The sequence below is a fragment of the Meles meles genome, chromosome 16, assembly GCF_922984935.1.
Source record: "Meles meles chromosome 16, mMelMel3.1 paternal haplotype, whole genome shotgun sequence".
Classification (NCBI taxonomy): Eukaryota; Metazoa; Chordata; class Mammalia; order Carnivora; family Mustelidae; genus Meles; species Meles meles.
Window position 1 is genome coordinate 75092104 of NC_060081.1, and position 20709 is coordinate 75112812.

General features: G+C 46.8%; 1 protein-coding gene across 1 annotated transcript; it reads left to right on the forward strand.

Annotated features, from left to right (window-relative positions):
* Positions 1 to 556: 556 nt before the first annotated feature.
* Positions 557 to 11826, forward strand: PFDN4 (prefoldin subunit 4). Its single transcript, XM_045981743.1, has 4 exons — positions 557 to 692; positions 6580 to 6687; positions 7920 to 8060; positions 11429 to 11826. Exons 1-4 carry the CDS (start codon positions 669 to 671, stop codon positions 11558 to 11560), a joined length of 405 nt encoding a protein of 134 aa, XP_045837699.1. The 5' UTR covers positions 557 to 668; the 3' UTR covers positions 11561 to 11826.
* The last annotated feature ends 8883 nt before the right edge of the window (positions 11827 to 20709 follow it).

The window sequence follows — 20709 nt, forward strand, 5'->3', positions numbered from 1 at the left end:
TCTGTTTTAATTTCTAAAATGAGAAATATCAATGGATATAACCTACGTAAAAGGAAGAACTTTGAAGTCTTCAATACTTGTTAAGAGTGTAAAGGAATCCACACAGACACACACACACACACACACACACACAGGAAAAGGAAAAAATTGGGGAGGCACAAGTGTCAGGGTATAGGGTAATTACTCAGTTAACATTGCTGAATAAATTAACAGGAATCCGTCCTCCTTTATATTATCAGGAATTAACAGGGCACATACATCTCACATCCTAGAGCCAAGGTCATTGTTTTTATGCCGATTTCTTACAAAGTTCGTGGAACTGGTGAAAGAGAACTTCCCTTCCGTGCACTCGGGCCCCCGCCTCGCAGCGCGGGGCGCCCCCTGCTGTCCGCCGGGGGACCCTGGGCGGTTCGCCACACCCCCCACTTTCTGTCGGCCCACAGGGCGTTGCCTGTGCCTTTAATTGGCATGTACCAAGTCCTTCCAGGACATATTTCCTCCCTGAGTCCCGACCGTTAAGAATCACGGGTCGAAGGTGCAGTCGGAAGGAATATGGAGACAGGGTCGTATGCGGGGGGCGGTCTGGGCCCACAGGGAGCGACGGACGGCCCGGGGCCCGAGCGCGCCCTCGCGGCCCTCCCCGCCGCGCGCCGTAGTTCAGTCCCAAGATGGCGGCCACCATGAAGAAGGCGGTGAGTGGGGCGCTCCGGGTGCGGGATGCTCGGCTAGCGGGCGGGGGTCGGCCGCCGGGGGCCGGGCGCGGGCTGCCTGGGGTGTGCGGCTCTGAAGCCCGGCGTGGGGCCGGGGGCCGAGGTGCCGGCCCTGAGGGCGGCCCCGCGGCGAGGCCTCCCCGCGCCCGGCTCCCTGGACGTCTTCTCAGGCCCCCGGCCCGCCGAGGCGGGGCATGCGGGCCGGGACCCTCGGGGACCTCCGGGTCGCCTCTCGCGGTACTGAAGACGGCCGTGGAGAGTCTGAGGACCCCGCGGCCCAGACCTTGTCGATGCGGTGTGAGAAGCCGAAGGTCCCATGGGCTGCATTTTACCTGGCTTGTCATTTAACCTCACAAGTCGACAAGCAGGGGTGCTGCTGGCTCCGTGCTCTGCAGATGAGGAAGCAGAGGCCCAGAGAGGTGGAGTCACCTGCCCAAGGTCACACAGCTGTAAGGAGCACAGCATCCCCGAGTTCTTTGGCCCCGGAGCCCTTGTGTCCAGCTTGGAGCCGCCCACATCGACACTCGATGTCCCTCTGCTTCCAGGCTGAAACTCTCCAGACTGAGGGTAGACGACGGGTCAGGGCCGAGAAGCCGTCTGCTTGTCCTCTCTGAGGCTCCCGGCGACTTGGCCGAGGCGCGGTTTCCTCCCACTTTACAGATGGAGAAACTTAACACAGCGGTTGGTGGCCTCAGAATGACTCAGCTAATAGCAGACCTGGAGTTCAGACTCAGGTTTTTATTTTGCTTTTCCCAAAGCCCGCCTTTTATCCTACCAAGCAGGCTGAACTCCTGTTGACAGCTTGTAACTCACCGGGTCCGCACAGGTGCTTAAAAACACCCAGAGAGAAGAAATGCAGAATGGGGGAGGGGCGGGGAATAACAGTATCTGGTAGTAACCGAGGCTTTTCTTTTTCTTGTGTGCTGGGTCGGCCCGGTCTGCCAGAGTTGTGTGCCTGTTTTAGTCTTACACCCGATGCTGCTTTCATCCATGTTTTACAGATGAGACCATTGAGGTACGCAGGCAAAGTCAGGTTCAAAGTGAGCACACCCTTTCTGACTCTAGAGCCTGCGTTTTTAACTTGCAGCAGGTCTGACGAAGAGTTCCCTGCCCAGAGGGACTTGCTTGCTTTCAGCGTCAAGTTCCGTGGCTCTCCTACTCAGCAGTGTGCGTGGTTGGAGCCCGCTACGTCTGTTGTAGGGTGCGAAAACCCAGGACTGGTTCCTGGCCCCAGGCAAACCAGGGTGATTTGCTCATGCTGTTGGTCTGTTGATCTGTCCTCTACAAATTCCTGTTGAGTACTGGGGTAGGGCTCAGGGTTAAGGGGATTCAGATGAGTATGAAACTTGGTGAGATTCACCCCACCTCTCTTTTGTATTTAACTTGGGCCCTTTGTGAGTGATGGTGTTTCATTCTGTAGATGGGACCAGTTGGATCCCCAACCCTGCACGCCATTTGACAGGTATGCAGACAGAAGTGCGGAGAGATGAAGTCAAGGTTGAGGGAATGGTAGAGAAACGATTCGGCAGAACATTTGATTACCAACGTATTTTCATTCACTCGGCAAACTTCTTGAGCATGTACCGCGGCACAGTGTCAGATTTAGGCGATGAGCCGTGGTGAGCAATAATAATGCTTCTACCCCTTATCCTCATAGCATTGGGGAACTTACGTTCTGGGGGAGAGGCAAGCATTATTCGAGAGTCACACAGAAAACTAGAATTTCCAGCTCTGCTAAGAACTATGAAAAAAGGACTCGTGACGTGAGGGCTGGAGTAAGGTCTGTTTGGTGACCAGAGAAAGCTTTCATGAGAAGGTGTGATCTATATGAGGACCTAAGGAGGGGAAGAGAATGTTGGAAAGGGAGGATCACCTGCAGAAACCCTGGGTTTTAGTTTAAAGAAAGGGTGGCCAGACCGGCAGAGAATCCGGGGAGGTTGAGCCAAGATAGTAAATGAACATATTGAGGGGTGGGTGGCAGCCAGAGCCTGAGAATTTTCTTCCTTATCTTAGTAAGACATTGACGTGAGAGAGGCACCAGCCTCCTGCAGGTGGTTTCCAGCGCTGTGAACAATTTCTGATGGGTTAACTGCACATACACTCCGGCCCTCTGCCTGCCCTGGGAGCAAACAGGCATGTCAGTGAGTGAGCACGAATTATCCTAGGGATAGCCTTTTGAGTTTAATAAAAACTGTTTGCAATTTGGAGTACTTCGCGTTTGTAACACGTTTACGTCCCAGTGGGTCATGGCTTTTCTGGTGAGAATGTGTAGGTGAGGTGGTTCAGTCCTCTCCTCTCCAAAGGTCTGCTTTCCAAAGATTGGTTCCTGACCTTCAGAGGACTGTGTTTGATTCTGTCCCTGATCCTGAGTACAAAGGTCCCTCCCTGGAGAGGCCATCTTTGACCCCCTCTATCTAGGAAGCCCCCTTCACTCCTTACCCGCCAACACGTATGACCCATCACGTGTATCGTCTTTTTCACCTTGTCTTTTGCCCGCCGCCTTCTCTAGAATGTACGCTGCCAGGCATTGGTGAAGGTTGGACTGTGGAAGCAGCTCTCTGGGCTATGGGGGACGTTTACCAAGTAGTTGTTAAATGAATGACTGTACTGTGGGCGTGAAAAGTGAATAAAAATACAAAGCGGAATTTTGTATCATGGAGACTTGGCAGACATCGTCAAAAAACAAAAATAAAGGCAGACTGAAATTGGCCTGAATTTCCTTCTAGGCCTTGAATACACTGATGGACTCCGCTGTCCTTCCCCGTCCCGCTGGTCATAGCCGAGACCCAGTGGGGCAAGACTCAGTGTAGTTCGCTTGCCTCTGAGAATCCTGTGAGATGCTGAGTCTGAAGAAAAGGGTATAGTCGGGGTCCAGGGAATTTTAATTTCCACTTTGAATCTTGAGCAGTTATATTTCTTCCTGGCCTAGCAGAATGTTCTCGTAAATCTTTGTTCTTTGTCTGTAATGACTTTTTGGTAAACATTGCTCAGGAAAAAAAGCACTTAGCTCTCGTTGACTGAAAGGTCACTCCATCCTCGAGTCCTCATTTCATCACCCCTGCAACGTGGGACGAGCCAGCGCCCCCAATTTTACAGGTAACAAACCCGAGTTGGCTATAAAAAATTGAATAATTTGTCCAAGATCCTGCTTGCTTGGATGTGAATCCAATACTATTTCAACCAATTTGTCCTGCGTCAAGAAAGAAAAACACACACACACAAAACCCTCCTTCCTCTTTGAGTTCTCGTGACTTTGTGAGCAGCCGTCAGTACATCTGGCTTCTCTTAACACAGGAGTCTCTAACCTTTGGGGTGTAGATCCCCTTGAGAATCTGAGAAAAACTGTGAAGACCGTTCCAGAGGAACATTCACACAAGACACGCCAGTCTGCGCACACATTCAGGGGGTAAAGGGACTTCTTAGTGTCTGCGCATCCCCAGTTAAGAACTAGCCCGGGGCACCTGGGTGGCTCAGTGGGTTAAGCCTCTGCCTTTGGCTCAGGGCATGATCCCCCTGCATCGGGTTCTCTGCTCGGCGGGGAGCCTGCTTCCTCCTCCCCCTCTGCCTGCCTCTCTGCCTACTTGTGATCTCTGTCTGTCAAATAAATAAATAAAATCTTTGGGAAAAAAACAAACAAAAAGAACCAGCCCCTCCCCACCAAAACGAAGCTTCACGCAGTGCAGGAGTGTTCCAGAGCAGTGAGCTGAAAACAGAAGCCACTGGCGTTAGTCATGGAAGGTGCTGACTTCTCACTTTCTGCTCCAAACAGAACCCCACTGGGTGGCACGCAGTTAGCCACGGACTTCACCCGCCGCCTGGAGCCCGTAATCCCCAGCGAGAAAACCACCGTTAAGGAAACAGACTCCGGGTCCCAAGTACATGCTGGGGGCGCTGTGCAGTGAGGCTAGGACAGGAAATGGCTGCTTTGGAAAGTTAGAAACAGGTGGCCGGGTTCCTCCACAACTTTTCAGAAACGTGTGTATGTGAGTCTGATCAAGCAGGATTTAGATCCAAATTCGGGAAGAATGTATTAGCCTCCGTTGTGTGTCAGGCCAGCCTCCGGGTACTTGCTTTCATGGGAGTGACCCCGTTCAAGCCGCAGGATGACAAATGCTTCCATAAATCTATATTTAGGTTTCCAGGGCCTCACTATTTAAACTCTGCAGACAAGCAGGAACTCTAGAGTTCTCCGTTCCCTGTCGGCTTCAGAAATCGCTAGTTCTTCTGTAGGCAAAATCACCGGAATGCCGATATCTGAATATGGACTTGCCTTTGGTTTCTGTGGTGCAGCGCAGTGTTGCCCAACTTCCAGATTCGTAAAGATCACGCACAAAGTTGAACATTCAAAGCTATATGTATCGTGATGTAAAGGATTTTTTTTTCTGGATGCCCTCTGGGCCTCTGATGCTGAGCCTGATGCATGTCTAAGTGTTTGTTGTGTGTTGAGAGCCCAGGTCAGGGGAGGGCTGAGCTCTGGGTGTCTGGCTTGGTGTTCTGTCCGCTGAGCACCAGTCTTGCTTGGCACGACAGGTTGCCTTTCAACCTCTGGAGAAATAAAAGTGTACGCCTCTTATGGGACTGATCATGAGTGACCAGGTGAAGGGGTGAGGCGTGGTTGTTGTAAATCATTGCAAAGAGCAAAACTAGTCTTTGTTGAAGCTTCTCTTTTCTCTTTTACATTATAATCAAGTGCTCTTGTTCTTATTTTATAAATGAGGGGAAACTCTAAGGAGAATCTGGTATTTAATTTTTTTTTTTTTTTTAAGTATATGGTCCCCCTTTGAGACTGATGAAAGCCAAGGACTTCCTGCTGACTCTTACAAATATGTGTGATTGCGTGCCCACACACATTTTCACCTTCAGTGTCTAAGAGCTAGCGGACCTGTCTGGGCTTCTGCATCGGGTTACCTGGGTTGACATCGAATTCCACCACCTACTGGCTGTGTGACTTTGGGGAAATTCTTTACCCTCTCTGTGCTGTACTTTCTCCATCTGTAAAGTGGTGCTACTTCCTAATGATCCTACTTACTAAGATTTATTAGAGGAGTAACAGTGATGGTAAGTACATAGAAAGTTCTTGATACATAGTAAGAGCTCAATACATGTTATTTTATGATTTTATAGATCATGTAATGATCTATATCTGTATGTCATCTAAGTCCTCTAAGTACATCTAAGTACTGTATGTCATCTAAGTCCTCTAATTTACAAATTTAATCACTTAAAATTTTTCAACATTTGATTTTAATCCTTTTATTGTATACTGTATATACTATATATATTCTTATATATACTATCCTTATTCTTATATGAAGACATGTAACAAGTTCTACATTAAAGAAACATAATTTTTACCATGTGTGGAATATAGCCACTGAAATGCGTAACAACCCTCTAGCCACTATATCATTTGCGTTAAACATTAGAAACCGTCGGATTCCTGATGGCTTCAATAAGCTTATGCAGGTTTTGACTCTAAGAGCAGAAACTGGTATGAAGCCTTTACCAGAACTCACTACCACGTCATTTTTGCTCCCTGGGTTATCTTGATGAAAGAATGTTCTAACTCAAGAAATTCTGCTGTAGGCTAAGGTTGGCTGACTGGATTCAGGACTTAACTGTTTATATTTGAAATGTTTTTGTAGCTGAGGCATTATTCCATAGACTGTCAGAAGAGATGGCAGATGTATGAACAAATCTTGAGCTTGTGGGGCAAAAACTTACAAAGCTCGTGTTTGTGATTTTCTGTGCCTGTTGTGATTCTTGACTCTATAAGGGCAAATAGTTTATTGAGTTATTTCAGAGAAAAAGCTTACCTATAACTTCTCCAGTAAAATTAATTCTGCAAAAAATTAAAATGTTTTTTCAGGCTGCAGAAGATGTCAACGTTACTTTTGAAGATCAACAAAAGATAAACAAATTTGCACGGAACACGAGTAGAATCACAGAGCTGAAGGAGGAAATAGAAGTTAAAAAGGTACTAAAGAAGTGCATCTTATTTAAGAAAAAGGAAAGGTCTTTATACTATAGCTTTTTTTGACGGAGACCGCATGCAAGTGAGGTGTTGGGGGGCAGAGGGAGTGGGAGAGCGAGAATCCTAAGCAGGTTCCATGCCCAGCATGGAGCCCGATGTGGGTTTCGATCCCACAAAACCAGGATCACGACCTGAGCTGAAATCAAGAGTCAGAGGCTTAACAGACTGGGCCACCCATTTGCCCCATACTAGAGCTTTTTAAAACTGAATTCAGTAATATGTGATTCTGCTTGTCTGGGCTCTTTGTTGCACATGACATAATCCAATCCAGTTAGTTAAAGAAAAAAGACCTTGTTGAAGGGCTGTATGAGAACTTACAGCTCGTTGAAGGGGTGGGCCTGGCCTGGGGCTCCCGGAGCAGGCCCCAGAACCGCATCTCCGAGAACCAGGCTGGCGATGGACCTGCTGCCGGTTCCAGGGATCCCAGAGCCTGCCGCCACCTCCAGCAGGGGCCACCCCAGCCCCTGCCAGCCCCGCACGTCAGGCCTGTGCCCAGCCTCGCCTCGTGTGACTCTGAGCTGAGATCCAGTTCAAGTGCGGTTGATGGGTGGAATTTATGTTGGTAGCTGCTTTTATCCCCTCATCAGGCAAGGCTGAGAAACGGTAGTTTGCTCTGTTTCTGTTCTACCCTAGGAAGGCAGAATGCACCAAGTGGCAACCGTTAGGGGAGAAGGACATTTTGAGTGGCCTGCTGTCCCCCACAGGTGCTCGTAGCAGTGTGGAAGTAGCTAGAGGACAATGAGTTAGCTCTTGAGCACTTCCTTAGGAAACGCCATCTAGAAATGTAAAAAAGTCTTAACGCTAGTGTGACGGTACTTTGCGAAAGGGTCTTTCACGGAGTTGGTGTCCCCAGATTAAATTGGCTTCTTGGAAAAAAATGAAACAAGATGGGATCGGGAGGGAGACAAACCATAAGAGACTCTTATTCTCACAAAACAAACTGAGGGTTGCTGGGGGAAGGGGGGTAGGGAGAGGGTGGCTGGGTGATGGACATTGGGGAAGGTATGTGCTATGGTGAGTGCGGTGAGATGCGTAAGCCTAATGATTCATAGACCTGTACCCCTGGGGCAAGTAATATCTTATAGGTTAATAAAAATCATAAAAAAAATTGGCTTCTTGCCTCTAACAGGGAGTTTTGAGTGTGCTTTTCATTGCCGTTTGCTTTGTGTTTCTAGAAACAACTCCAGAATTTAGAAGATGCTTGTGAGGACATCATGCTTGCAGATGATGATTGCTTAATGATACCTTATCAAATTGGTGATGTTTTCATTAGCCATTCTCAAGAAGAAACACAGGAAATGTTAGAAGAAGCAAAGGTATGCTGGGGGAGGGAGGCTAACACTCCCATTAGGGTGTAAATTTTATAAAGAACCCGCTAATTCCAGGTGTAGGGAAGTAATGTGTGCGAGGAAATAATACTCCACAGGTTTTTTAACGTCTCAGGCATGGTGTGGAAAGCCTTGCAGGCATGATCTTATTTAATCCTGACAAGGGCTCTGTGAGACACGGACCGTTCATCCCAATTTAGAATTGAGGGGTAGAGGCTGAGAAAGGTCCCGGGACTTACCAAGGTGACAGAGAGGGAGAGGCCTCTTGACTCCAGAGCCCATGCTCTAACTGTGCGGAAACTGTAGAGTATTATAAGGTGGAAAAGGAAAATCACCTGTAATCCCATTGCCCAGAGGTAATCATCCATAATGAACATTCTCATTGGTTCTTTTATGTTTTCACCTTCTCTTTTCTCTGTGGATTTGCTTCACATTTTGGTTACTTAGCCTCCCACCGGAAGTACTTTCTCGTTCTATTTAATGTTCATTTGCCCAGCAAATCCTTATCGGGGGCCTGCTCTGGGCCAAGCACACATGCTTTAAAAACATCATTTTTGACAATCGTTGAAGGTCATGCTGGTGGACACCGATTCTGTTCACTGCCTTCCTGTTAACATGAATTTCTTTCCAGTACTTTCCTACAGGAATGTTGCAGTGAGCATTCTTACACCCGAGTCTTTTTCACGTTTAAGAAATTCTTTTTTTTTTTTTTTTAAAGATTTTATTTATTTATTTGACAGAGATCACAAGTAGGCAGAGAGGCAGGCAGAGAGAGAGAGGAAGGGAAGCAGACCCCCTCTGAGCAGAGAGCCTGATGTAGGGCTCGGTCCCAGGACCCTGGGATCGTGACCCGAGCCAAAGGCAGAGGCCCAACCCACTGAGCCACCCGGGCGCCCCAGGAAATTCTTTTAAGGAAATAATCAGACAGGTGTCATTATTGGGTCAGAGTATGGGTTTATCGACAACATATGAGACATGCTGGGAAATTAGTTTCCAATTCACACGCCCTCCAACTGTCTGTGAAAGGAACAGTCACATTGTGCGTGAGGAGCTGATGGCAATCAAACATTTTCTGATTCTTTTGCAGGTTGCTTAGTTAATCTGGGCATTACTTAAAGTGTTAGTCTTCCCTCTTCAAGTGTCGTAGAAATTCCTCTGAATTAAACCCGTATTTAATGAACTGTGGGAAGAACTAACAATCTTACTCCGAAATCTTTCGGTGCAGAAACATTGGTGCTTCCCCCTGTGTTTAAATCTTTTCTTCCACAGTAAAACTTTATAATGTTGTTCTTTTTTAACCTTTGTTAAATCTTTTTTAGTCTTTGTTCTTTTTGTCTTGTGGGAAGTATTTCAAGCTGGTTTATGGTTTTTGTCACAACTGTGGACATGCCGCCCTCCTGTCCCCCCCCCCCCCCCCGCCCACAGCTAGGGAACCGTTAGTCATTCGTTCATTCATTCATTCATTCCAGAAGTATTTGTTGAGTGCTTACTCTGTGAGGGTCTGCAATGAGCCAGGGCATGGGGAGGACAACGACATAGGCCTAATTCCTGCTTGCAGGGAGTCGATGGTGTAATTGCAAAGAGGAACTTCAGCAAGCATGACTAGTAATGGACGGAAGGTGGTTGGGCCTAGAGGAGCTGGAAGAACAGAGCAGAGGAGTACGCGTGGGTAGGAGGGGCTCCCCAGGAAGGAGACGACTCCACGGCAAGCGGGTGCTTGCCAGAACCGGTGCGGGGCTGGGGGGCAGGGTGTTCCAGGCTGATGCGGGATGGTCGTGTGTAAATGGTCATAAAAAGATCATGGCACACAAACACAACTAAGTGAAGTTCTAATTTGCTGCAGATTTGGGAGCATCTGAAAGTATGACCCCGTCTTGAAGAGCTCAGTCGAGTTGATACATTGACGACTTTTGCAGGGGTCAGCAAGGGCTCTGTGTCAGGCCAGAGAGCAGCTGTCTCTGGCTTTGGGAGCCCCCTGGGCTCGGTCACAATCGCCATGAAAGCAGGACATATGAACGCATGCCCGTGGCTGTGTTCCGGGAAGACTGCACGGACAAGCATCAGGCCAGGGCTGGCCCGTGGGCCACAGTATTTGCTCACCCGGCCCTAAGGCGAAGAGGAGCCTTTCAGGAGCTTTGACGAAACGAGTGATACCTGATAGGACTTGTGCTTTTAAGATCATTTTCTTGGCGTGCTGTAATTTCACTCAGGAGCTAGGTTTTCTGGGCAGATAAATTTTATCTCCTTTCTAATAGTCTTAGTCTAATAGTCTTAGTCTTACAGCTGTGGTTTCTCAAGCCTTTAGCATGCATCACAGTCCCCCAGAGGGCTTGTTGAAAATTCCAATCACTGACATCCCAGGAATTTCCAAATCAGGAGGCCTGGAGTGCAGCCCCAGAATTTGTGTTTCTAATGAGTTTCCAAGCAATCTGGGGGCCATACTTTTGAGATTCATCAGCCAGATTTCTGAAAGAGTAACACTGTCAATGCTAGGCATTCTTGCCTTCTTCCTGATATTGATGGATACACCGTTTGTGCAACTTCATATTTTTTGGTCATGTTTAGGAGAAATCCTTCTTTTCTTTTCTTTCTTTTTTTTTTTAGGTTTTATTTATTTGTGTGTGAGAGGGGGAACAACAGGCAGAGGGAGAAGCAGGCGCCCTCTGAGCAAGGATCCTGATGTGGGACCTGTGCTCAGGACCCTGAGATCATGACCTGTGCTGAAGGCAGACGCTTAGCCAACTGAGCCACCCAGGCATCCCAAGAAATCCTTTTTTTGATCCTGGCCAGGAAGGAACTTCTGACGTTTCCTGCATTTCACATGGGAGCGCCGCTCTGTGTCCTACACGAGGCCCATTCCCTCTCTGAGTGGTTCCAGGGACCTCGCGGTTGTGAATATTTCTCCCAGAATCTGACTATAAGTTGTTATTCTTAATTATTGGTGGCCATGTGAATTTTTATCGTTTCTTCTACTTTTGTAGTTATTTTTGTGGGAAGTTGGAAGAAGTTGCTAGAAGCCAGGCCTGTGATAAACTGTTTACCAGAAGTGTTTGTATAGAGGTTCTTCCTTTATTAGGGTGTAATAATTTAGGAATTAATTTTCTCTTACCCATTTTCTTTTATAAATCAGCAAAAACTGATGGGCTTGATTTATTCTATAATAAGCAAGTATAAATCATGAATTAAAAATGGCCACATTCAGACTTTTGGTTTAGATTTAATGATCACTGTTATTTAGCCGCCTGTCCCAAGTTTAGAAAGTTTGACCTAAAATTCTTCCCAAATATTATTTCATCCCCAGATTCTCAAAAACCATGCACTGAATAGAATTAATTTAAACGATTTTTTTCCCCCAGAAAAATTTGCAAGAAGAAATCGACGCCTTAGAAGCCAGAGTGGAGTCAATTCAGCGAGTGTTAGCAGATCTGAAAGTTCAGTTATATGCAAAATTCGGGAGCAACATAAACCTCGAAGCTGATGACAGTTAAACATTTTATAATACTTTTTTTTTTAATTTGTTTAATAAACTTGAATATTGTTTAAAATGATAATTTCCCTTCTTCAAATGATATGGAAAGCAAAACTTTCTTTTTTTAAAATTTTCATTTATTTAATGGAAACTTGCCTATTTTCACATGTCTTGCTTATTTATTTTATATTTTTAAGAGAAGACAGTATTCATCTATGTATTTTGCATAACGATTCTATCAAGTGTAGGGGCTTTATGTCATGTTATTAAAATCGGTTAAGCAACCTTCTACGTTTCTATATTATCATTTAGAATATGTGTGGCAGTTTTTATGAGAACATTGAACGGTTGGGTCATGCTGTCCATAGATGTCTCTTCCAGCTGCTGTTTGGAGGTGGCGAAAGCACTTTAGAAAGACCCCATCCCGCATCTGTCTCCTCACTCTACCACCAAAACTTCGTGAGATGCTAAAAATAAGTACACGTGGCATTTGTATATACATCATGCATGTTATATCTAGACATACTGCACGTGTCTCATATTTACATATACATCAGTGTCCTGGGTCGTGGTGAAAGAACCAGGCAGTGTTGAGACATGTTGGGGCATGTTGAGTTTCATACATAGAGCAGGATGGCGGAATATTTTAGAAACCAAGAAATGTATCAAGAGCAAGAAATATTTAGGGTTTTCTTTATTCTAATTTTTTTTCCCTTTTTATTAATTTTTTTCAGCGTAACAGTATTCATTCTTTTTGCACTCTTTATTCTAATTTTTAAACTTCATTGTAGAGCTTTGTAATTAACTGGGGTTTATGCTGATAATGATGTGGAAGTTAAGCAATTACATATTTTTTTTTTAAGATTTTATTTATTTATTTGACAGACAGAGATCACAAGTAGGCAGAGAGGCAGGCAGAGAGAGAGAGGAGGAAGCAGGCTCCCTCGGAGCAGAGAGCCGGATGCCGGGCTCGATCCCAGGACCCTGGGATCATGACCTGAGCCGAAGGCAGAGGCTTTAACCCACTGAGCCACCCAGGCGCCCCAAGCAACTACACTTTTAAAGAGTACATTTACCCCCCTACTATTCTCCCCTCTCTGCCCTGTGCCCCTACATATTTTGGGATTTGGAAAAACCTAATTTTCTTACCGTTCCAGCAAATGGCACTGATACCCCGAAAGACCAAATAGAAGGCTCATCATAAAAAATGGGCTATTTCTAGGATTAGGCAAACATAATTTTAGATATTAGGTATACATAATTTTAGGTCACTTTTTAAGCTTCAAGGCTAAACATTGCGTATGTCATGTTTTGGTTAAATACTTAGAAGCGATTCCGGCTTAAAGAGAAAATATGTAACTCTAAAATTCTTAAAGACGTAAAAGCAAACTTCTAAATTGCCGCTTCTGAATGTTCCCAAATACTGATACTCGGATTCTAGAAAATGACTCTTAGGAGGATATTTTTTCCTGCACGCATTTGGTTAGTGCTCAGTTAGGTGAGACTAGAGGCATATACCATCCGGTTATGACAGGAGATAGCTAGACCCTCAGATTAGAGTTGGAGAGAACGTTCGCCAAGATTCCAGAGGTGCAGGCAACCACTAGGAGGGCTGTGTACCCTCGGAGGCTGAGGAGGGAGCAGCCACTGCCTTCCCTCTGGAACTCAGGAAAGGGCTGCCTTCGTTTGAAGTGGGACCCAGCCAGCCTGCAACACCCCTGCAGGGACAGGGCTGGGAGACGAGACAGCCAGCCTCCTTGTCCCTCCAAAACCCAGCTGGTGCCCACCATTGGCCAAACCCAGCTGGAATCCAGATGTAGTTAATGAAAGTCGGTCTGTTTCAGAGCTGGAGAGGGGCGCTGCATGGATGCATTTGGAAGGCCAGTGGACGATCCAGCACAGGAGGACGGCTATAGCTGAGTCATTTGGAAATTGGAACAATGAAGTCTTGTCTTGTTTATGTATCAGAAACTGAATTATGTAACTGATGGGTACTTAACATTTTGTGAGCGCGTGAGCAAGTAAGCCTAATACAAGAAAACATCCGAGGGTGTCGGTGAGGCAGGCGAGATGCTTATACACTGCTGCTAACTTTATACCTTGTTTTCTGCAGTTACCTGAGGAGTTCTAGGACAAGAGGATTATTTCATTCCCATTTTAAATTCATTTCTAAAGTATCCATAAGCTTTGGTTTTATTAGTAGGTCTAGAAGAAGATGTAGACAGCGTGGCCAGCATCGGAAGAGGCAGCTGATGCTCAACTCTAGCCAGTAGTTGCCACGTAGAAGTTTGGTCTGGATTTGTCACCGCTAACTTTTTCACAGGAATCCCAATTTTTTTTTTTTTAAGATTTTATTTATTTAAAGAGAGAGATGGAGAGCAAGTGTGTGAGTGGGAATAGGGGGCAGAAGGAGAGGGAGAGAGAGATATCTCTAGCAGTCTCTGTGCTGGGCATTGAGCTGCATCTGGGACTTGATCTCACCCCCCTGAGATCATGACCTGAGCCAAAAGCAAAAGTCAGGTACCTCACAGACTGAGCCATCCGGTGCCCCTAGAATCCTGATTTTTATATACAATCAGTCAGTCACTAATTGTATTGTATTTTTTAAGATTTTGTTTGTTTATTTGACAGAGATCACAAGTAGGCAGAGAGGCAGGCAGAGAGAGAGAGAGGAGGAAGCAGCCTCCCTGCTGAGCAGAGAGCCCGGTGTGGGGCTCCATCCCAGGACCCTGAGATCATGACCTGAGCCGAAGGCAGGGGCTTAACCCATTGAGCCACCCAGGCGCCCTCAATCGCTAATTTTAGACTGCAATTTTTCTTTCTTTTCTTTTTTTTTAAAGCACTGCAGATTAAACAGAAGATATTCGTAGACTAAATTTGACCATCAGGCAGACAGTTTGCAAACTCACGTGCACCACACACTACATTTTATCTAGGTTTTCATAGGAAGGAGGGAGTGGATTATTTGTATGGAGGGTCATAAGAGCTGGTGCTACTGACTTTAATTTTTAAATACATCTCGAGCCTGTCCATTTCTTCCCATCTCCACAATCACCTCCAGGCTTGTCCAAGTCTTACGAGCTCTAGTCAAAAGCAGGCTAATGGGGTCAGAGGGGAAGGGAATGCCGATGGAGATAATTTGACAGCTGGAGACCAGGGGGAGTCTCTAAAGGGCTTTGAATAGAAAGGCGGGCTACATGATTAGAGCAGTATTTTAGAGTAATTTGGCAGTTATCAGGTGGGTTTCATCACAGAGAGAGGGAAGGAGGGATTCCGGATACTACACTTGCTCTGGTGCACAGACTCATGCAAGAACAGGAAGCAGGAAGCAGGAAGCAGGAGGTGGGGAGCAGGCGTGGTGGGGAGAGACCAGGGAAAGGGAGGAAGGCAAAGTCAAAGAATCAGCTCCTGAGCACAGGCCAGATACAGCTGGGGACAGGTTTACTTTGGCTCTCATAGTCTAAAAAAGTTGTGAAAAATTTCTTGCCACAAGGAAAGTAGGAGCTCTCCTATAAAAAAAAAAAAAAAAAAAATTAGTTTGGCAACATCACGACTGCATTTCCAAAGGGCAGTCTTCAGCTGCTGCCCCAGCAGGCAAAGCAGGCTCTCTCTGGTTGGGCCTGGGCGCGCTCCCCTTATTTACAGGACCCGGCGGCCCCTGTCCCCTTGGCCCCGTGAGCTCTGGCAGCCAGGGCAGCCGGCAGTGTCTGGTTGGCCCCCTGGAAGGACGGGGAAGGAAAGGGAGGACGAGACAGGAGCAGGAATCCGGCTTTTGCTAGGATGGCATCCACGCGGAGATGGGCAGCCGGCTATGGGAAAGGTGGGTAGAAACTGTCCTCTATTTTCCCGACAAGAGGGGCGGGAAACGGACAGCGCAGTTGTCCCCAGGAGAGCTGCCCCTATTTTGGTGGCAAAACATTAGGGCTGAGAAGACAGAAAAGTCGAGGTCCAAGCCTAGGGAGTCAGAGTGGGCTCTGGAATCTCCAGGCAGTGAGATCAGCCCTGAGTCCCCTAGAGAATGTTTGTGGCCAGCCCCCTGCCCCCCGCCCCAGGGCAGCACCCACACTGCCCCCTGGGGCTCAGAAGGGAACAGGGTTGTGGGGCAGGAATCTGCATTGGTGTCCCCACTCCCCTGCTCCCTTGTGAGGCTGGGATGGTCTCCACTCCAAGCAGAACTGGAGGGGATCATTCTCATCCCAGAGAGATGTGCTTCTTAACATTTAAGGCACATACACATCCTCACGGGTTTTATTAAGATGCGGGTTTTGGGCCAGTGGGTTGGGGTTGGGGCCTGAGAATCTGCATTTCCAGCAGGCTTCCAGGTGTTGCTGGTCCTGCTGCTGCACGGGCTGTGCATCTGACGGCTAAGGTTGCCCCATCACGGCAGGGGACTTAGGAAAGAACACAGGTGTGAGGAAAAGGACTGGCCAAAGGGATAGGGGCTCCAATTGTGATGAGAGACCCCGCGGGAGGGCAGGATCCTGGAAACGGTAGGATGCAACATTTTTCACAGAACTCAACCCCGAAAACAAGATTTTCCCAATCAGGTGTAATGGTGTGGGATAAAAATTGATGTTTTTTTGTGGAGCTCAGTGTTTTAACAAGCTCTCCTGGTGATTCTGACTCAGCTAAAGACCTAGCCTGGCTCAAGCAATTCAGCCCATCTGGGGGTTGGGGAAGGAGACTGAGCACCGCCAGAGAATGCTTGGGAGCACAATCCTAAGGATGGGGAGAGCAACAAGATGTGGAAGCATTCAAGGACACTGACCCATCCGGCTTAGGGGTGGAGGGTAGCTACGGGGTCGTGTTGCTGGTGGTGAACAGATTATAAAAAATTATGCAGTGGGCGATGTGAGATTTGGAGACAGAAGTGAAAAGTATTTTCACAAGAAAGTTAAGAGTGGAGGGAAGGAGACAGACAACCATTAATGCCTTTGCAGTGTAGATGGGAGGGCCTTTTTGGGGTTTGTTTTTTGTTTTTGAGTGCCCACAGGAGTGGATAGGGAGGAATCTGAGAGAGAAAGTGATGAGAAAAAGGCAGGGGACAAGATGGCGGAGCACAGGGGTGCCTGGGTGGCTCAGGTCATGATCCCAGGGTTTTGGGATGGAGCCCCACATTGGGAAGCCTGCTTCTCCCTCTCCCACTCCCCCTGCTTGTGTTCCCTCTCTCACTGTGTCTCTCTCTCTGTCAAATAAATAAATAAAAATCTTAAAAAAAAATAACAGAACACAGCGTGGGAAGGGTCACTGATGCCACCGTGGTCTGACAAGCAGCATACCAGAAAGACTCGACATTAGATGTACCATTTACAACACCCTCCCTTGAGGGAGAAATGATAGAAAACATGGAGATTCAGAACAGCAACTGACTGTGAAGGGGGAGGAAGTTGGGAGTGGGGAGGCAAAGGCAGGACGCTGGTGTGTGGGCCCACGGTGTCACATTCAGTGTGGACCTTTGTCCATGCGTGAGCTCCTTCGGTGGCAGCGCGCGTCTAGGAAGTCCTGTTAGCTATGGCACAAATCCGAACGGGAGAAGCATGCCTGTTGTGAGGTCGTTGCTAGTATTTCACTGCATCGCTTTCAACATTGTTTTGTGTCATTTGACATAGGGCATGTGAGTCTCCACATCTGAAAGCAGGAGAACAGCCACAATCCAAACCATGAGCCTTAATAAAGATTGTGCAAGCACACACACACACACACACACGCAGGACAAAATTTAGAAGCTGGCTGGAAGGTTTGGTGTAAAAATTCTGGAGAACAGTCTAGGGCTGGTTTGTGTTAGGTGCTTCCCAGGAACTCGTCTGGGAGAGCCTCCATCATGATGTCTACGAATCATTCCAGTGACTGTGACGCCGAGGACTAGCCCCGAGGGCTTACGATATGCTGCCATGGTTCTAACTGCTTTTTATGGATTAATCCTTTCCTGTCCTCTCATAACCCCTTAAAGTAGGTTTTTGTCATCACCCCTCATCGTACCGATGTGGAGATTAAACTCGCTCCCATCTCACAGCTTCCTTTGCAAACAGGCTGTTAATGAACGTACACGTTGTACTTCTGAGATGTATTTTGTTTTGTGAGTTCATTTGTGTCTTTTCGGCTACTGAACAGAATTTCAGAAAGCTCAAATATGCATACAAATGTATAGTGTATATGGATGAAATAGAAATATGACATTCCCAGAATAGGAAAAGACAAAGATGGGATGTTGGTTGAAAAGGGGGAAAGGAAATAAATTAGCCACAGAGTCCACATGTTACCTTATCATGTTCTGAGCTTCTGGGTAGCAAAGGCAAAGACAGAAAAAATGAGTAATACCACGTTAGAATGAGTGGTATATGTCGGTTTCTCAGGAGAAAAACAATGTTTGCAGAGGATTAACACTGAAAAAATGTCCCCCAGTGGGCACTAGCTTTGAGCAATGTGGTAGATGTTAACTTCAATGCCTGCTTCAGAGCACATGAAGAGCAGAATTCACGTGGCCAGTTCCTGCAGCAACTCAACGGTTAACTAGCTCCGTCCAAGGGAAGTAAATCAGAGAGGCTGGTAATAACCCGCCAACGTCCAGACAGCCAGGCACGGCCTGAGCACTATATCTCCATGAATTAATCTAGTCTTTATAACCCTGGAAGGAACAATGCTATCATTATCACCATCTCTATTTTACAGATGAGGAAATGGGGCCCAGAGAAATTAAGGGTCCTGCTCAAGCTTCCACAGTCCTTAAGGAGAGGAGCCAAGATTCAAATTTGAGCCCTGGGGCTTCACATCTGTGCACCCAACCACCCCACTGCTATATTAATGGGCAAGTGTGGAATCTTCTAGCAATTCCCCTGGATCTAAGGAGAGCCCATAGTAACTTCAGATCCATTAGAAACCGGTGAGAGTTAGAGAGCAGAGCAGTGATGGTCTTGGTCTAGGAGCCCCTTTAAAAGACCCCTCCTATGGGGAGCACATCTCAGTTTGATCCTGTGAGACCAGGGGAGGCCTCCGGTTATGGCCACAGAACATCTGGAATCTTGAATTTGGCTTTCTATACTGCTGTGTACAATAATGCTGGGGACCTGGGAAGGGTCATTTCTGTTGGAAAGAGACAATGAACACTAGTCATACCCTCTGATTCATCTTGTAATAATATCTCTGACATTCCTAATCATGCTACAGTTGGGAGTAATGTTGGAATCATTGCTAGAGTTGGTCAGATAGATGTCCATAAAACCCAGGATAACGCGGAAGTGGACGAGCAAACGTGCTGAGAAACTGAACTGAATCCTCCTCAGAATGTGGTTACGGTGGGAAATAACTGGCCTGAAGAGGACTTGGATCTAATTAAGAATCTACTAATTATTGTTTTAAGTCATCCAGCTCAAACTGATGAAGTCCGGACTACAAGTGCTGGCCAGTGGCAAATGCGCTGTAATTAAACCAACACCGAAAATGGCGAAGCTGGTATACAAGATGCCATGGTCCACATCTCTCCAGCTCCTTCTCTCCGAGCATTGGCCGACACGATTGTCATTAGGACTAGGGCTCATGTCTCCTAATGAGTCCCCCTGCCTCCTCTCTTGCTTACACACACTTCCTTTAATCCAGGCAAATGTTTGCAGACTACAAATCTGATTAGATCAGTCTCTTCCCAGGACTCTTCCTTCCCTTCAAAAGTTTAATGTCCCCTCCTTTGTGAGATTAGTGGAAAACACATCATGTGGCCCGTTTGGTTTGAATTCTGTCAACCTCTCCATTTCCCCTTTCCTCTTTGCACTAACCAGACTGCCTTTGTTCCAATTCCCCAAGTTCATCATGGTCCCTTTTGTCGTAGGACCTACCTGTGCCCTTCCTAGATCAGCTCCCCTCCCCCTCGCTCTCACAGCTGGTCCTTTTGGCATGTGCAGCCATCCCATTTATAGTTATTGCCATATCTTCCTTATTAGGCTGAAGTCAGGGGCTGTACAGATGTGTTGCTCTCTCTTATATTCCCAGCCCCTGCCTACCATGATGGCCAGCACACTACAGTACTCAATGTTTATAATCCAGCAACTCTGATCCTAGGGAGGTATCCAACAGACATGAATTTTGTGTCAATTAAAAGTCATATTCAAGGGACGCCTGGGTGGCTCAGTGGGTTAAGCCTCTGCCTTCGGCTCAGGTCATGATCCCAGGGTCCTGAGATCGAGCCCCACATCCGGTTCTCTGCTCAGCAGGGAGCCTACTTCCCTTCCTCTCTCTCTGCTTGCCTCTCTGCCTGCTTGTGATTTCTCTCTGTCAAATAAATAAATAAAATCTTTAAAAAAAAAGTCATATTCAAGAATACTCACAGTAACTTCATTCTTAATAGCCAAAACCTGAAAACAACCTGATTTCCATCAACAAGAGAACAGATGCAATGGAATAGTATACAGCAGTAAAAAAAGAGCAAATTACTATGACATGCCAAAAAAAAGTTTTATGAATCTCAGAGATATAATGTTAAGTGAAAGAGGCTAGACCCAAAAGAGGATATTCTGTATGATTCCACATATAAGACATTCAGAAATAGTGGAGGCTAAGGGAAGTTCACCTTCTAGGGAAAGATAGTCATAGTTACCATGCATGGAGCTTGTACTCGAGCACAGACACTATGGAAAGTGCTTGACATGCCCTAACACACCGTCCTCCAACCCGATGCCTGATTCTGTTGTGATCTCCATTTGTCAGATGAGGAAAGTCAGTCTCATCCTTCCTTGTCCAAGGCTATACTGCTGGTAAGGGCAGAGCGAGGTGCCCTCCAGCTTCTCATGACCTCATTGTTTCTGGACAGGTTGATCACACTGCCCGGATCACAAGAACCACCGCCCAGGGCTGCCGTGCCGAGAGACGGCAGGAGATAAGCCACGCAAAACATTCCCCACCAGGCCTGGGACATGGTAAGATCTCGGGAACTATTGTCTATGGGGATTAGTCCTACAAGAAAGTGGAGGCTCAAAGATGTTGCTTGAGGCCATATAACTAAGCAGCATCCCGTTTGCACAGTTTGCGAATTCTATTGCGTGGCTTGATTCTGAGTGACTTCCATAGTTAGCCTGAATGCCGCATTCTGTTATGGCTTTCCTGGGCCCTGAGCACTTTTGCCTTCCTGAGCACCTTCCTCCATAAGGCAAATATAACAAAGTATACTTTATATTACAAGTA

Coding starts and splice junctions, on each gene's coding strand:
- PFDN4 (XM_045981743.1), top strand. CDS start 669: ATGGCGGCCACCATGAAGAAGGCG. Junction 693..6,579: donor CGGCCACCATGAAGAAGGCG/GTGAGTGGGGCG, acceptor ATGTTTTTTCAG/GCTGCAGAAGATGTCAACGT. Junction 6,688..7,919: donor AGGAAATAGAAGTTAAAAAG/GTACTAAAGAAG, acceptor TTGTGTTTCTAG/AAACAACTCCAGAATTTAGA.